This window comes from Poecilia reticulata, chromosome 2, assembly GCF_904066995.2.
Source record: "Poecilia reticulata chromosome 2, P_reticulata-male-v2, whole genome shotgun sequence".
Lineage (NCBI taxonomy): Eukaryota > Metazoa > Chordata > Actinopteri > Cyprinodontiformes > Poeciliidae > Poecilia > Poecilia reticulata.
The window spans coordinates 38,935,248-38,951,037 of NC_088831.1; the positions used below are offsets into that span (position 1 = coordinate 38,935,248).

The following is a 15,790-nucleotide window of genomic DNA, read 5'->3' on the forward strand; positions in this document are numbered from 1 at the left end:
ACCGATCTTAAGAAAAACACTTGCATGCAATTTGATACTCAAAATATAGCTGCAGCCTTTCAAAACAGGCTTTCAAAAGCAATCCGTTTGAACCAGAACACAGAAAAACACTTCCAGATTTCAAAGTTCCTTTTTATCACAGTGATTTCATCTCAAAATTACATGTTATTTAAAGTGAAATTTTGGACAATTAAACTAATGCGAGGAAATTTAGTTTAATTGAATAAGTTTTCATGCGCTTTTCTGTAACAGTGTTTGCTTCTTTCTCTCATAGTTTCCGTCATTCATGTTCTGAGCTTTAAAAATTCTGAAGCTGTACACTGACCAAAACATGGCCGTCCTCATACACTGACAGGTCACGCAGGGGAAGCATTGATCAGAGAGATAGCAGAGATGTGCCTGGCAACTCTGAATAAGCTGCAGAGACCCACAGCTTAGATGGCTGAACCGATTGATGGGACACGTATTAGCTGTACCCGCTGTACATCTGGTCTTTTTGGAAAATGGAAAGCCATTGTTGACAGAAAGTCCTGTTTACAGTTTTATCACAAGTTTTCTCACTTTGTTCATCACAAAATTCAATAACACGTGTTTCAGCTGAGTGCAGCTTGCAGTTCAGGTCACATCACGCTGATAGGATGCCACAGCAGCCAATAAAGACTTTTTTTTTTTTTTTTGCTGTGAATGTCATTGCAAAGAGTGAAAAATGTAGTTCAGTTTTGTCAGCCATGCTCACAAAAATAAACAGTGACTTATAAAAATTGGTTGCAAAAAATGGCTGCATGATAGTCAAAGACATCAGACATAAACCAGGAGTTTATCATGAATTAAAAGCTCGTTTAAGGACTTTTAAGAAAAATATGTTAAACATACCTTTATTGTCACACCAGTTTTATACTAATATACTCCTTTTTTTTAGATTTCCTAATGTATAATGTAAGAGGTTAGATCAGATGTCTGCAACCTGCTGCACCAGTGTCTGAAATTGCTTTTTGGATCTTCCACATAAGCTACAAACTAATATTTTCAGGTACTAATAACAAGAACAAGTTATCCATTTCCTAAAAGATGCTACTTCTCATCCCAGTAGGTGAGAGACTACCTTTCCTTTCAGTTGCATTATTTTCCCAAACCATCCCCTAAAAGGAAATATCATCCTCTTTTTTTTTCTTGCAAGATATGTTTTTATTTATTGTAAGACCTAAAAACAAAAATAAAACATTAGCTCTTTGAAAATGGCAAGAGATTTGACACAATGGTCATCAAAAATTATAAGTTTTCCTCTTTCAAAATCTCATGTGACATTTGGTGAAAACATACATTTGCACTGTAAAGGTTGCAGACCCCTGAGTTGGATTATAATCCTAAAATGACAAAAAAAAGGTCAGCAGTAAACTGAAAAAATAGAAATATTCATGTTAAATTATACAACTTAATTGTTATCTCCATTTTATAAGCAATAAAGTCAACTTTATGACACATAAAGACTTTTTGTTGATGCCTCAGATGTTTTTTGTTTGTGTGTGTGTGTGTGTGTGTGTGTGTGTGTGTGTGCGCGTGTGCGTGGGGGTGTGCGTGTGTGTGTGCGTGGGCGTGTGTGTGTGTGTGTGTGTGTGTGTGTGTGTGTGTGTGTGATTTGTGCTACCACTACATTGGTCCTCCCTGCATTCATTTCTTTCTCTTTAATCTAGTTGAATTACTTAACGTACCATGAGGTGTATTTCTTCATTCCCCTCACTTAAATTTTATCATCTTAGGAGGTTTTACATGCTCCAGAGTTCAAAATAGGTTATGGCAGCAGCACCAACCACTTTTGACCATTTTCTCATGCTACATGCATAAATGACATTTCCGTCTTCGAACATACACCTCCATCTTTTCTCCTGACTACCTGTTTTCCCATCACACTCAGCCACAAGCACTGTAAGACACCATATATGACATCCAGTGATATTTTTAGACCTTTCCTCTACACCTCATCACTCATCACCATAAGAGTGACTCGATAAGAGCCTACTGATAGTCTCAACCTTTCAATCCTCCTCTCTTCTCTAGTCATATTTCGGTATCATACCTCACCCCCCTCTCTCTCTCTGTCTGTCAGCACCCACCTCTCCTAATCTTTGCATCATTCCAATTTTTCTTCTCCATCTGCTCCCCTCAGCTCCTGCTCCCGTATCTGCATTTGATTGCATGTAATGGTGGTAGACTGAGAAAGCAAATTGGACCTATTCAGTATAGTTCAATCCAGGCAGAGCTGCTGATTTGTCATATTCATCTGAGGGCACCTTTGATTGGCCCAATGGTCTGGAGGGGTGGCAGTATGGATTACTCAACCTTACTCAATTGTACTTGGTCTTATTGGAATATATGCTAAAACGCAACTGTTATGTTTGCAATGATGACATCTATTTCTGTTTGTTTACAGTAACACCCAGAAAGCAATTTAAAAAAAAATCTTATTTACATTTCCTAATTTAAAGGTAAAATAACTCAAAATCATGCAAGTTTTCACCACTTTACAGATTTCTTATATTTTCTTGATATTTTTTTATACATAAATAGGCAAGCTTTAATATGAAACGGATAACGTGAATACGCACAAACATTTCTTTTAAGATTTGTTGCTATTCAGTTTTAAGAGGGAAAAAACAGCTATCCTAAGTATCCTGGAACAACAAAAAAAAAAAAAACAATTACTCCCACCCTGAGATTTTATTAGCTCTGATTCAATGGACGTGTCAATCATGAAAAGTCTGGGTCTTCTTCAGGACACAGACAAACCGATGAAACCATAAATTTTGCTCTGTAGCACAAAATCCTGAAAAATATCCAGCATTCTGTTGGTGACTTAAAGTTGTAGTTATTCAGGATAACAATGATCCAAAGCACACCAGTCAAAGTACAGACTTAAATTAAGATCTTATGGCATGACCTTAAACAGGTTGTAGAATGATGGGGAAAAAAATCAGGAAGGTTGGATAACTTAATGAAACCTTTTATAGCTTGACAACAATGCAACTCTTAGAAATAAGCTTTCACATTATTGAATAAAAGGTTCCCAACTCTAATGTTCAACTGAGCCATGAAAGTCAGACTCCAAATGTTTGTTTGAAATGCCCTTTAATGTGGACAGCTGGCTCTGTCATCTGAACTGTCGCCACCTGCCAATCAGATATGCCCATCATCTGCGTGTGTGTGTGTGCTCGCTCCATGGTAACCATCCGACCATGATGAATATTCATATGATGATTAAACATGATTGGTCACACAGTCAGATGGTTGTTATATAGTTTGCTCATGGGATGGGAGGTTTGTTTTTGCCCTCTCCAAACTGCGCTACAATTATGTGACCCTTTTCTAATTCTTTTCCTGTTTAGTTCAGATTAAAAGTTTAAGTTTAAAAACATGTCTTAGTTCTATTTTAGTTAATCAGATATTACATTAATAATTGACTCTTGCATTCCGGTGGACGGGAAAGGCACAATGGAGTAGAGAGTCCTCTGTACAAATTATAATATGGCCTAGACTTGGAAAGGACAAGGTCTGGCAGCAATGATAAACGGATGGCCGCCGCTCCTGCCAGGGCATTGTGTTGTTGCAATGTATTGCAAATATCTGTGCCCGCTGCTCATTTTCGGCTTTAAAATAGTGCAAATTTATGATGAATCTATGATAATGAATGCTTGGTCTCCTGCTGGCATATAATCAAGCACTGCTGCTCTTACAGCTCACTCTGTCATTCTTTTTTTTATTATTTTTGCATGTTCATATCTGTATGTTTTTGTGCCACTGGCTCAGCTAACCTTAAAAATCCAGAAAGCAGCATAATTACGAATGGAGCCACCAAGCAAAGGAGCCTTTGAGCCTTGACTCTGCTCTCTTTCTTTCCTCTCATTGGTGACTCTAATTACACTCTCTCTAACATCCTACCATTTATTTTTCCTTCTAGCTCCTCACCCACTATTTTTACTCTTTCCTACCAGTCCTAATGCAGCACCTCTGTTAGACTTAAAGTGCTCCATCGTTGGGACTATTAGCCCATCACCACGGTGGGGCCCATTAGGACTGACTAGCTCCATTGTGGGCCGCGTAATGGTTGAGCTTCATGCGAGGAGTATTAGCCCAAGTCTGTAGATACTGTATGTCTCTGTGTTTTTGAATGTGTGTGTGGTAGATAGATGAAAATGGTGATGGCAGAAAATGGCCTTTCGTTGATGGTGCAGCACTCATCATTTGATGAATATTTTGTGATTGGTTATCCTCCATCTGTGTTTGAACTAAGATGTCTCTTGGTGTTTTCGCACTTCAAGGTGCCGCATTAGTGTAACTGTTACAGGTGCAGATATGACTTGGCTAAATGTAAATGGTGGTTTTAGCACTGAGAAAAATATGAAACCTTTGCTAAGAGAAAATGATTTATTTTCTGGCTATTTCTTTGTACCCTCAATATAAAATAAAATATATTTTAAAAAATCTTACTGTAAAGTGTCACCTCAGTTCTATATTATTTTTATCATTATCTTTGTTTGGTATTTTTATTTACATAAAAGTTGTTATTGCTTGCACAGAATAAGTCTTATTTGGGCAAAATTATTATCCAGGAAAAAAATACATTTTGTCTTGTTACTTGAAGTGAGGTGAGGTTAATTACAGAAAACAAAAATGTAAATGTCCTTTCTATCAGAATCAGGATAGATTTAGAAACTAAATCTGTATGGAGAAGTGCAGAAAAGACTTGAACTTGATTTAAATTGTGTTTTTCAGTCTGGATAGAATCATGGAAGTCTGGCATTTGATAGTAAATAGTTTCCAGTTTTGGATAAGTCTTCAAGACCCGGTCTTGGATACTAGGTTTGAGTACAAGTTTAGAAAAGTCTGGAATATGAAGTACAGTGAAGTCTCGCTTATTTGTGATTTAGTATTCGTGGATTTTTTTTTATTTTTCTATTTTTTCTGTGGAACATAATTTTGCTGAAAAATCAGAGATGAACTCACACTCAGGAACTTGCCACCTGTTGATAGATGATCATACAGGATGAAGTTTGTGATCAGAGGTGGTTAGAGTCACCATAAAATTTCTCAGGCGAATGTAACTAGTCACTACCTACTTCTGCCTGTGATTTGTGAACACCAAAATATTCAGAAATCAGAACATTTCCTGCTGTTGATTCATCCGTCTGCCCAATCATCCATCTATTTATCTACACTTCCATGCTTCGTTCCATTTGTTCATCACTTCCATACTTTCTGGAGATCATGCAGGTTCCATATTAAAGCCTAACCACTAAATAAATATCAGCTTTGGCTTTGTTTTACATTGCTGTTTGTATTTTTAAAAATTGATAAAATGTGAACCAAGATCTCTCAAAATTCTGTCCTTCTCACAATATGTAGACACTTTAAGGAAAGCATCTGCATCATCTGCTTTCCTCCAACCAACCTTTGCCTGTTGTCGCCTAATAATGACAGAGCACATGTTTGAAACAGAGGAAGGACTCTGCCAATCAAGCATGGTGACAGGAAGTCATTGGGATGTCACAGTCTGATGTCGCGCCTGCCAATCATCTGCGTTTGTGTGTATGGGTGTGCGCACATGTGCTCTGCATCGCAACGCGTCTGTCAATCACCTGTTCCCTTGGGATCCATTTGCCAATGATAGCAATGCAGGGCGTGTCTAAGCAGCAGCAGAACGAGGGAGGGAGAGAAGGGGACGAGAATAAACATAATGCGTGAAGTGAGAGTCACAGATGTTCCTGCTAATTTTCCTTGTTAGTCAGTTTTCTCGTCATCGACGAATCGGAGAAGCACATTTGTCAGTCCTTTGTGTGCTAAGTATTCATATCTATCTGCATGTGTTTTTGCAAGGTTTAAAGAAGACCCGTTTGCTTGACTGTTAAGTTTCTTACTGTTTGTATGAGTTTAGAGCTGCAACTAATGATTGTTTTAGTAATCGATTATCGATTATTCTGAAGATTAATCGATTAATCGGATAAAGAATTGGGCAAATTCTGAAGATTTTTTAATTTAACCAATTAAGCCATTTTATACAATATTAGAAACACACCAAAAGTTGCAAATAAACCATTCGTTTTGTATTTGAAATAACAAAATAATGTTTTTTTTTTCTAAAATGCTATAACGTAGCATTCATTTAGTGAACACTGTAACAAAGCGTGCATCTGCAGCTAAACAAAATCTCAACATCATCATTTTAAAAGCTCAACCCTTTCTTTAAAAGCTCAACTTAACATTAACACAGTATAATAACAGATTTATATATATATATATATATATATATATATATATATATATATATAGAACTACCCAGAACTTGAGGAGTTCTGAGTAGAATATATTTACAGTCAAAGAAGATTTTTTTTTCTAATTTAAATACCAAATGTATATAAATATTCAGATTGTTTTTCATCCTAATACACTTTACAAAAAGATGTAATTGTTATTTTTTAAGTTATTTGGACATTTTTATGTTGATTGATAGTACACCATGTTTTTACTCTTTCCTTTTCTAGTTTATTTAGGAAAAATACAGATTAGTTCTTAAATATTTCTTTGTCATGTCATTTTCTTCTGCTGGGAGAGGCGCTAAGAAGCTTGGTTAAATGTTTTTCCCCTAATAAAAAACCTTCTACGCAGATTGTGGTTTTAGCTTATTAGTATTCATTAGTCACCGCTCTATTCCCTCTAATGACAGGACAAGAGGTAATAAATTCTTCCTAACTGGCTGCTAATCATCTGTTAATCTTACTCTCATATTCCTTGTGAAATGGTGTTCGAGCCTTGATGTTCTCACGTGTAAATTTGTTCTGGATGGTCTTGTTGTGCTAGAAGTGGTTGTTTATTAATCATTTTTAATTTTGGTTCACTTCTGTATGACCACTTCTTCTCTCTGCCCTCACATTTAACCCATCATTTAAATTGAGAGGAATAAAAGAACTTGAAAATGGAAACCACAGGTGAATTAGTCTGTCCTGAGTCACTTCTTCCGCAAAGACTTGTACAGTGGTTACATTTAAATAATAGTTCTTGTTGGACAAAAGATGTTTGAAATGAAAGACAATTTAACTGGAGCTGCTGTCAGGCAGCTATAACAACTTCAAGAAATTATTCAAAAAAAGCAAACATGACAAGAATTATATATTTTTCTTGCTGAGACACATTTTCATTTCAGGTCAAAGCCAGTGTTCCTAACAGTTAACATAGGAATATGAAAAGGTTCCCAGAACCAGACATGAGCAACATTATCAGAAGAGATCCAAGCATTGTCCTCAATGTCCATTACAAAGGCCAGAACTGTTAGTAACATAAAATAATCAAATTTGAATAAAATTAGCTTTCACACAGGAATATTTCTCAACTAAATTTAAAGAAGGGCAGGTAATTTTTTAATGAAAAACAAAGATACATACTGTCATGTTCCTATCAGAACCAAATTTCTTAGCTGATGCTGACTGACTGTAGTCCCAATAGTGGAGACGAGGATAAGTGTGGATGTTAGTTTTCCGATGGCATTCAGGCAGAGTTCTACTGGGTGCATTAATGTATATTAATAGTATTTTTGGTATTTGTACTATTACATTGGTTCGTAATAAGCATTTTCATGTTAGAGGATTTTACCTATTTGATACCAACTCCTTGAATACCATGAGTCCACTGTAGTACAACATACAGTTAACTACAGTGGACCCAAACATGGGGTTTGGATAACTTTATAACAATAATGTTTTGCTTTTGTTTGTCTAAACATGCAGTTTTCACAAGTTTCAAAGCAAAATATCACATGAATGTATCATCCAGAGCTTCCTGTCACAAGCACTATTTCAAATACAAAAGGAAAACAGTTGATGGAAGGAGCAGTAATGGTTAAAAAAAGACATTTGAGACAGTGGTTAATATTTTAATACCTAGTTCCTTAGGTGAAATCTGTTTACTGTGTGATGTTGTGTTCAAACACAGTAAATGCTGCAGAATATAAAAAGTGCAGAAATAAGAAAAGACTCAAGAAGAGGATTTTTTTTTTCTTAGAACAATGAAGAATTACAATCACTGAACAAACTGTCAAATAAACACTAACACAACCACCAGAGCCTTCAGGTTTATGTTCATACTATACACATACAATAATAACATAAATGGTCACCACAAGAAAATAGCCATGGTCAGCAACAATAATCAGATAGGCGGTGGCATTCGAATGATGATTGATCAGCATTATGGGGCTTCAACCTTGCCAAGAAAGCACTCTATACATGGATTTACTACTGCCACCACTATCCTGAATTGTTCACATAAGATGGGAAAGGTTTGGGGATTCATGCTTTTAATCCCAAATTCTGGCTGTAGCATCTGAAACCTCAGCAGAAACTGATCGTTCATTACACTGTAGTAAAGAGTCATTATCTGGCTTTCAGTTTCCTATTTGAGAACTTAACCTGGTTTTAGTATTCCCTCTGTTATCTCTCATCAGCAGTGTGATTGCATTATCATATTGTATTGTTCTTAGTTAAATCCACTTCCTTTATTTGGTACTTTTTCACCACAAACATAATCTCAAACCAATTCAGACGACATTTTTAACGAATCTGCGCTAGTCCACGTTAAATTCAAATCATTCCAATTCAATCATATGCAGTCCAGACATATGTCAGATTTAAATCCAGCCACATACAGTCTACCTCAGTTCAAATTATAATGCAATACAAATTCAGTATTTGTAATAATTCAAGGGAACCCTACAGATTGAATTGAGTTCTGGATTTTGCAGGAATGACTTATCCTTAGCAAACGTGAACTTTTTAGGTCTTTAGCTACTGACCTTACTGAAGGTTCTTCTGCACAGCATCTGTGGGCCCCATTCTGTGATTTTTATGTTCCCTATCCTTTCTTCTGAACTTTCTACACTAGTGATTTCAGACATCTACGGAAAAGTCCTGATGACTCTGCAGTAGTTAGACTCATAAGTGATAATAGGTTGAACAACTTTGTCCACCAATACTTGTTAAAAACCACTTAGAGCTCATTGGGGCAAAAACAAAAGAACTGATTGTGGACTTGAGAAAGGGCCAGGTTCACAGTAGACAGGGCGAACAATTCTGTACTTGGTGATGTATTTGGATTATAAATTGGACAACTTAGGTGATTTAGAATTTGTTGGAAGATGTTGCAGATTTTCTTGCAGAGTCTTTGGTTTCCAGTGCCACCATGTCTGCTGTTGTCAGCTGAGGCAGCAGCCTGAGGGCTAAGGACATCAGTAGGATCAACAAGCAGTTATGTCCTAGGAAGGGAGCTATACTCTTAGGACTAATTAGGACATTTTAAGCTCTTCCTCATCACATTCTCTCCTCTATTTGCTGAACAGATATAGGAGCTCATTCAGCGACAGATTCAGACTTCCACTATGTAAAACAGAGCAACATAGGAGATTACTTCTGCTTGTCACAGTGAATTATACACTGATGGATTTCTTTAATGGGAATATCCTTTTCTTTTTCTTTATCCTATATTCACAAACTTTTAATCAGGTGTCTGGTTTGTGATGGTCAGAATTTCTACATATTGGATTAATAAAGCATTTCTGATGTGACCTCTACCATGTAGTGGCTGAGTAGCTCTCATTCCCGTTCGGTTTTGTTTAATTATAATCCAACAAACAGTTGACTATGGAATATTTAGATGTCAGGAAATTTATTGTACCAGTAACATTGTATCACAGTATCTGTCTGGAAAGTCACTGAGCTCCTAAAAAGCACCTATTCTTTTGCAAATGCTTGTAGAAGCAGGCTGTGAGCCAAGAAGCCTGAGTTCAAAAACCTGTGACCTTACTCGATTACCCAAAGAAGTAAAACATTATGCAGATGCCAATAATGTAGATTTTTTGTTTTTGTTTTTATTTTTTGGAAGCGTACAGATTGAAGTAGACTTGGTTATAGATTAGACATATGATTTGCTAAAGGGTCAGATTGAATTTTATGGCACAAAAGTAAAGTGCTTGAATGTTTTTTTATTATTATTTATGTATAACTGACTGCTAGGTTAAACGTTGAAGAAAAAGCTTCTACTAATTTGAGAAGGAAGACAAGATTACAGTCAAATTTATAAATCCTAATCCCCAAAATTTGTTTCATAATCTGACCAAACTGGTGAATTCCTGTTAAACTGTAAAAGCAGTGATACATCATTTTGTTCTTTCTACAGCAACAGACTCAATGCCATGAATCCCAACTAACATTGATGTGTTTAGCTGCTATAGAGGGGGAATATTGCAATATACCATTGTTACTTTTGCATAGTTTGCAGGTACAGATTCTCAGTAGTGGTAGGTATCTCAACCCTAGGGAGGGTCAGAGTAAAGTTCAAGGGAGGGAAACTTGATAAAGAGTGGCAAGATTTGTTGAAAGTGAGTTAATGTACACATGGGAAGTGAAGAAAGTGAGCGAAAAGAAACAGCTCTGCTATAAATAAGTGACAATTTTGAAAAGGAACCATGGCAAAAGGAGTGGTAAGTGCAGGGAGGAGAGATTTGAAAGAAAGGGTAAGCCTCTGTAGGTAGCCGTAATTAAAGTAAGGCTTGTCCCCTGTGTGGCAAATACACACACATGCTGCTAATACACACAGATGATTGGAGCCCTTCATTGCCCATCGAGCCACCCCTCAATGGGTGGTAAATAGGCTTTACCCCCCAGTCCACATTAGGCATTTCAAAGAAACCTATTACCCCAGTGTTCAAAGTGCACTTTTGTTTTTATTAAAACCAAAACACCAAGCCAGTCCCAGTGTAATGTAGCACTGGATTTGCTTTTAAATAATACATAAGCAGGGGGAGCGATACTTCAAAAATGTCCACGGTATTACATAGCAGAAATGTAGACAGAAGGATAATTCATCAATATATTCACTTGATAAATAAAACATTAGCTGTGTTATAAGGTCACAGTTGGCGTGTTGGACATATTAACTATTTAACAGGTTTGACTGGCTCAATTCAGTATGTCGCACCCGCTGCGTAGCTGTGCTCTAAAGTTTAATAAGCTTCGGCTTTTTTAAGATACATTTAGGCAGAGCATTAAAAGCATGTTGTACATTTGAACTTTTGAATTACAAAATGGAGAACTTTCAATGAGATTAGAATGGCACATTTCTCCTAGGACGTGAGTTTATCAAGATAATGATAAGATTTGTAAAAAAATACTTTTGTTTAAACAAATTAGAAAAATTTAGCAGGAGATACGGCCTAGGCAACCAAGGTTATAAAATGTGCAGTTTCTTTTTTTAAATACTTGTTTAGCAAAGCTAATATTCCACTGAAACTACACTAGACTGTACAGTCAAAGGGAAGACATTTATTTTCATTTATTGAGACCAAAAAAGAGCTTTTTGGCCATCAGAAAAGACGTTTTGTTTGGCAGAAATCCTGGACGACAATTAGTTTCTATCTGAAAAAGAACTGCGGTTTTGAGGAACATTTGATTTCCAGCAAGACAATGACCCGACGCATCCAGCTAGACCTACATAGAAAGGGCTTAGAGACGACAAGGCGGATGTTCTGGAGTGGACCAGTCAAAGCCCAGACCTGAGCTGAGAGAGAACTTGTGGCAGGAACAGAAAAGGGCTGTTAACAGCTGAGACCCACGCAACTTGACAGATCTTCAACAGTTTAAAAATAGAAATTTGAGTAAATCAGCTGATTTACTTGGGTTTTGGAAAAAAACAAAACAAAGAAAAAACATACATTTTGTTGATCATGATTGACTTGCAAAAGCACAAAAAGGGTAAACATCTCTTATTATAGACATCATAATATGTCTAATAAATTGTTTTTTTATTATAGACATGATTTTTTGTCAACATGCTTTTTTGTGTCAACATGTTGTTTATGTATTTCATGTTATATTTGTGTCCAGGTTTGGAAAGAAAAAGGAGGAGAAGAAGGAGGCAAAGGCCGCTGTGCAACGACAAAAATCAGACGTTCTGAGTGACCTGGAGCTTGAAAGGATGAGAGAAGAGAGAGAAAGGTCAGGAACCTTCTCTAAAATATGATTAGCAAACTTATCACACATTGTTCTTTAATCGCATAATTTTCTACTTTTTTCTTGCTGACAACTTTGTTCCGCTGCACGCTTTTGGTAAAGCTCTTTCTCTGTGACAGTTCTTGTTTGTGAATTATTAGTAGCCTACAAAATTACTTACTGCAGCATTGTAAAAGGGAGTAATTGTTCTTTTGTTGCTATTTAAGGATTGAAGCTGTGCATCCTGAGCTGCAGGTAAAACTGCCCAGAGACCAGCAGGGTGGCGGTGGTGGGGCAGCATATCCACACTTCGAGGATGACGATGCCGACCCAAACTATGCCAGGATACAGACTTTCAGGGACCGAGAGATGGGTTCAGGGCCACCGCCGCTGCCGCAGTCACCTCTCTACAGTTCAGTTCAGCACGCTCATGCCCACTTGCCTTCGCCACAGGGCCCTCCCAGCTTCCCAGGACATGGGAAGCATGTTAACGATGCTGGAGTTCTCCCCGATGATGACCCCATCGATAGGCTGTACGCCAAAGTTAACAAGCCTAGAGGTTCTGGAGCTACGTCGCCGCTCACTCCTTCCCCAGTGCCTCCAAGTGACAGGTAGGGTTCAGCGACTTTATCTGGGAAGCACTTTTGTTCAAGGTCACCTTTTCTTTTTTAATAGATGGTATTTTGATTTTTGAAGCTCATAGAACCACATAACCTCCTATATTTATCACACACAAAAATTACAAAATCCAATGTATGATTGAAAAACAGACACTATGTGAAACTAAGAATGAAATAATAATATTAATGAAAAGGGAGACCTTTTCATTAATATATTTTATTAACATATTTAAGCAGACATGGTGGCCTGGGTTATTTAAAAACACTGAATGGGAGTACATGTTTTTGGTTTGGTTTATATTAAAGTGGGAACATTTAGAATTTTCACATCAGTTAGCATAATTTGTGTAGCAAAATTATAACTTAATACATCTAACAGTATTCATATTGACATATTTTTCCATTTTAGTAATGTAAACAGAATACTTCACGTAATGTGTGAAAAACATTTTCATCATGTTCAGTATGCGTAATACCGAGTGTTACAAAGGACGTTGTTTTCCATATTCTGTAGGCTGCATTCAAGATCTCCATGCGCTATTTATTTTTTTCTGTTAAAATATAATTTAATAATTTGTGATTTAATGATGCAGATCCAATTGAGACTGGTGGGGGTATCATGATAAGAAGGAAGAAAGACGATTGGCGAAAATGTTAATTGGAACCTATGATGTCAGCACAATACACAATAACTGCAATCTTGCAGGTTTACTTAAAAAAAATTCTCAATTAAAGCTTCCAGTCTCTCTATAGATTTCTGTTGATGTTCTGTTTTAATACCAAACTTATTCTAGGGTGAATCAATACTCTACGTCTTGCACTAGATACTGTATTTCTGATAAAAGAAGCACATCAATGAAAGCCTTGTGGTAAATGTGGAATCTAAAATGTCTAAAAAAAATAAGAACTTGGACAATTGTAAAATTGTGTATGTGGCAACAAATAAACTTTTGGTTTGAGTTCAACATGTCATTTGACATGAAATGTATATATTTTTACATTCTGGATAAGTTTAGGCCACAACTTTTTAATTAAGCACAAATGACATGAGTAGATTATAGAAAATGACTTTTAAACATCATATCAAAACACAAGTCCAACATTTCTCAGGACAGATGACTATGACTCATTAATGTCGGTGAATAGGTTTGTCATAAATTAATCCAAACTACAGAAATAAGAAGTGACCAGAACCCAGACTTACTTTGTCGTTTTCTCTCGATTGTTGCATCACTCCATCAGTGTAACTCACACTAATATTTCTTTCTCTGCTGTCTAGCAAAAGCTTACTTTTGGTATGATCAGAGAGTGAATTTTCTGCTTGAAGCTTCAGTATGATACTCCTCCTTCTTTACATTTTATCATATTAGTAATAGTTCTCTAATTCTGGAACATATCTACCAGTACATATACTCTCACTCACACACACACACGCACACGCACACACACACGCACACACCCACACGCACGCACGCACGCACACACACACACACACACACACACACACACATCTTCTCATCTTGTGTACCTATCAGAAAAGTGAGGATGCCAACCACCTTGATGGACAGCTCCATCCTCCATGGAGCTGTTTTCTGGCAGCCTTTCTTGTATTGTTTTCTTCATGCAAAATTGTATATATTTCAATGTCTTGACCTTGACTTCTACAATAGACTATGGGATTCATATCAAGTATGAGAGTTGTGCTTACCAGTGCATGTTTTGTTTTAAGGTGGCAAAAAATGTGGTTTAGCCGGTAATGAATGTTTAAATAAAGTCATTTCCATTTAAGTTACATGTGGATAAAGAATATGTGGCATATTTTATGAAAATCTGCATCTTTGACCTTAACTCTGGGTTTACACTCTTGTCCCATAATCCCTGGTCTCCCTACATGTAATTTGGATTATGTAAATGTACTCAGCTTGCTTTAGCTTGCATGCTGATATTTCCTGTTAAGTATGTTAATCCCAGCCATTTTGAAATGCTTTCTTATGAAAGCACTGTATTTTATTTGCACCTTATAACAAGTCTGATATGTTTATTATCAGAGGGTATTTTTCTTGATTTATTGGTAGACATGGTGGCGCTTTGTTGCTTAGTTCCTTCCTTATTTTACTATATTCAGTATTTATTTTCCAAGATGCCCATATTTCCTCAAAAGAAGTTGCAAAAGTCAGAGAAGGTCTCGATTTTGGAGTCGTTTATCCATGACCGGCAGTCTTGGCAGATAGTGCTGTTCATTTATCATCACTTCCTGAAACCTGATGATGCAGACTAAAGGAAGTCCAGGTATTGGCTGACAGCAATCGATGTGGCTGGAAAAAGAAGGTGGTGTGTCAGCAGCGGTGTCTGTATGTGTGCATTAACGGAGGTCAGAGCCACCGGAGGCATGTGGGATACAGAGATAAACAGGATCGCCAAGGACTCCCTTCCATCAGTACATTAGCAAAGCAGTGAAGCATGGCTGCTTAGACATGTGCACTAAAATGCACACCCACATGCTCAGAAAAGGTGTTTTGTGAGCAATGACAGGCTACAAATAAATACATTGTATGTGAACAGGCTGTTGGGTGTTTATGGGAAAACTTAAAAATAAACTGTTTGATGGCAACAAGTATTTTTGTTGACAAAAAATTAGTACTTTGTGGGATTTTTTTTTAATGCATGTATCATTCTTGATGATAATGAGAATGAAATATATATATATATATATATCATTTTAAGAAACCAGTGTACCCCAGTAAATGCTTGCAATGTAACCAAATAATAACAACAACAAAAAACATTTTGTTGTAGTTTCCCTAATGTCTAAACTCAGGTCTGGGAGTTAAAGACATAGCGGAGTTGAACTGTTTTGCTGCAGTCAAAATCAAAATGCTTAGTTTGCATGGAAAGACCTGAATGACAATTATATAGAATTGACTATGACAAGATCTAACTGAGCACCAAGACCTGTGCATCATGACAGAAAGTGATAAATAGCAGAATGCTCAATTAATCTTGATCAAAACTGTTGATCTTTAGTGTATGTAGCATTTTATTCTCATGGGCGTGTATTTAAATATGTGTATTTTTGTTTTATACTAAGTATCCCACACTTCCTGTTATTAGTTTGAAAAAAGAAAACATGGCATAGAAAATGTA

General features: G+C 36.6%; 1 protein-coding gene across 4 annotated transcripts in view; it reads left to right on the plus strand.

The window, feature by feature from the left end:
* The window catches only part of LOC103460460 (partitioning defective 3 homolog B-like), a 213,536-nt gene that overhangs the window by 115,715 nt on the left and 82,031 nt on the right, over positions 1-15,790 (plus strand). For all 4 annotated transcript variants that reach the window (XM_008402636.3, XM_008402652.3, XM_008402642.3 and 1 more), the window contains 2 exons: positions 11,922-12,032; positions 12,254-12,637. In XM_008402636.3, coding sequence (XP_008400858.2) covers positions 11,922-12,032; positions 12,254-12,637 — 495 coding nt within the window. The remainder of the gene's footprint in view (positions 1-11,921; positions 12,033-12,253; positions 12,638-15,790) is intronic.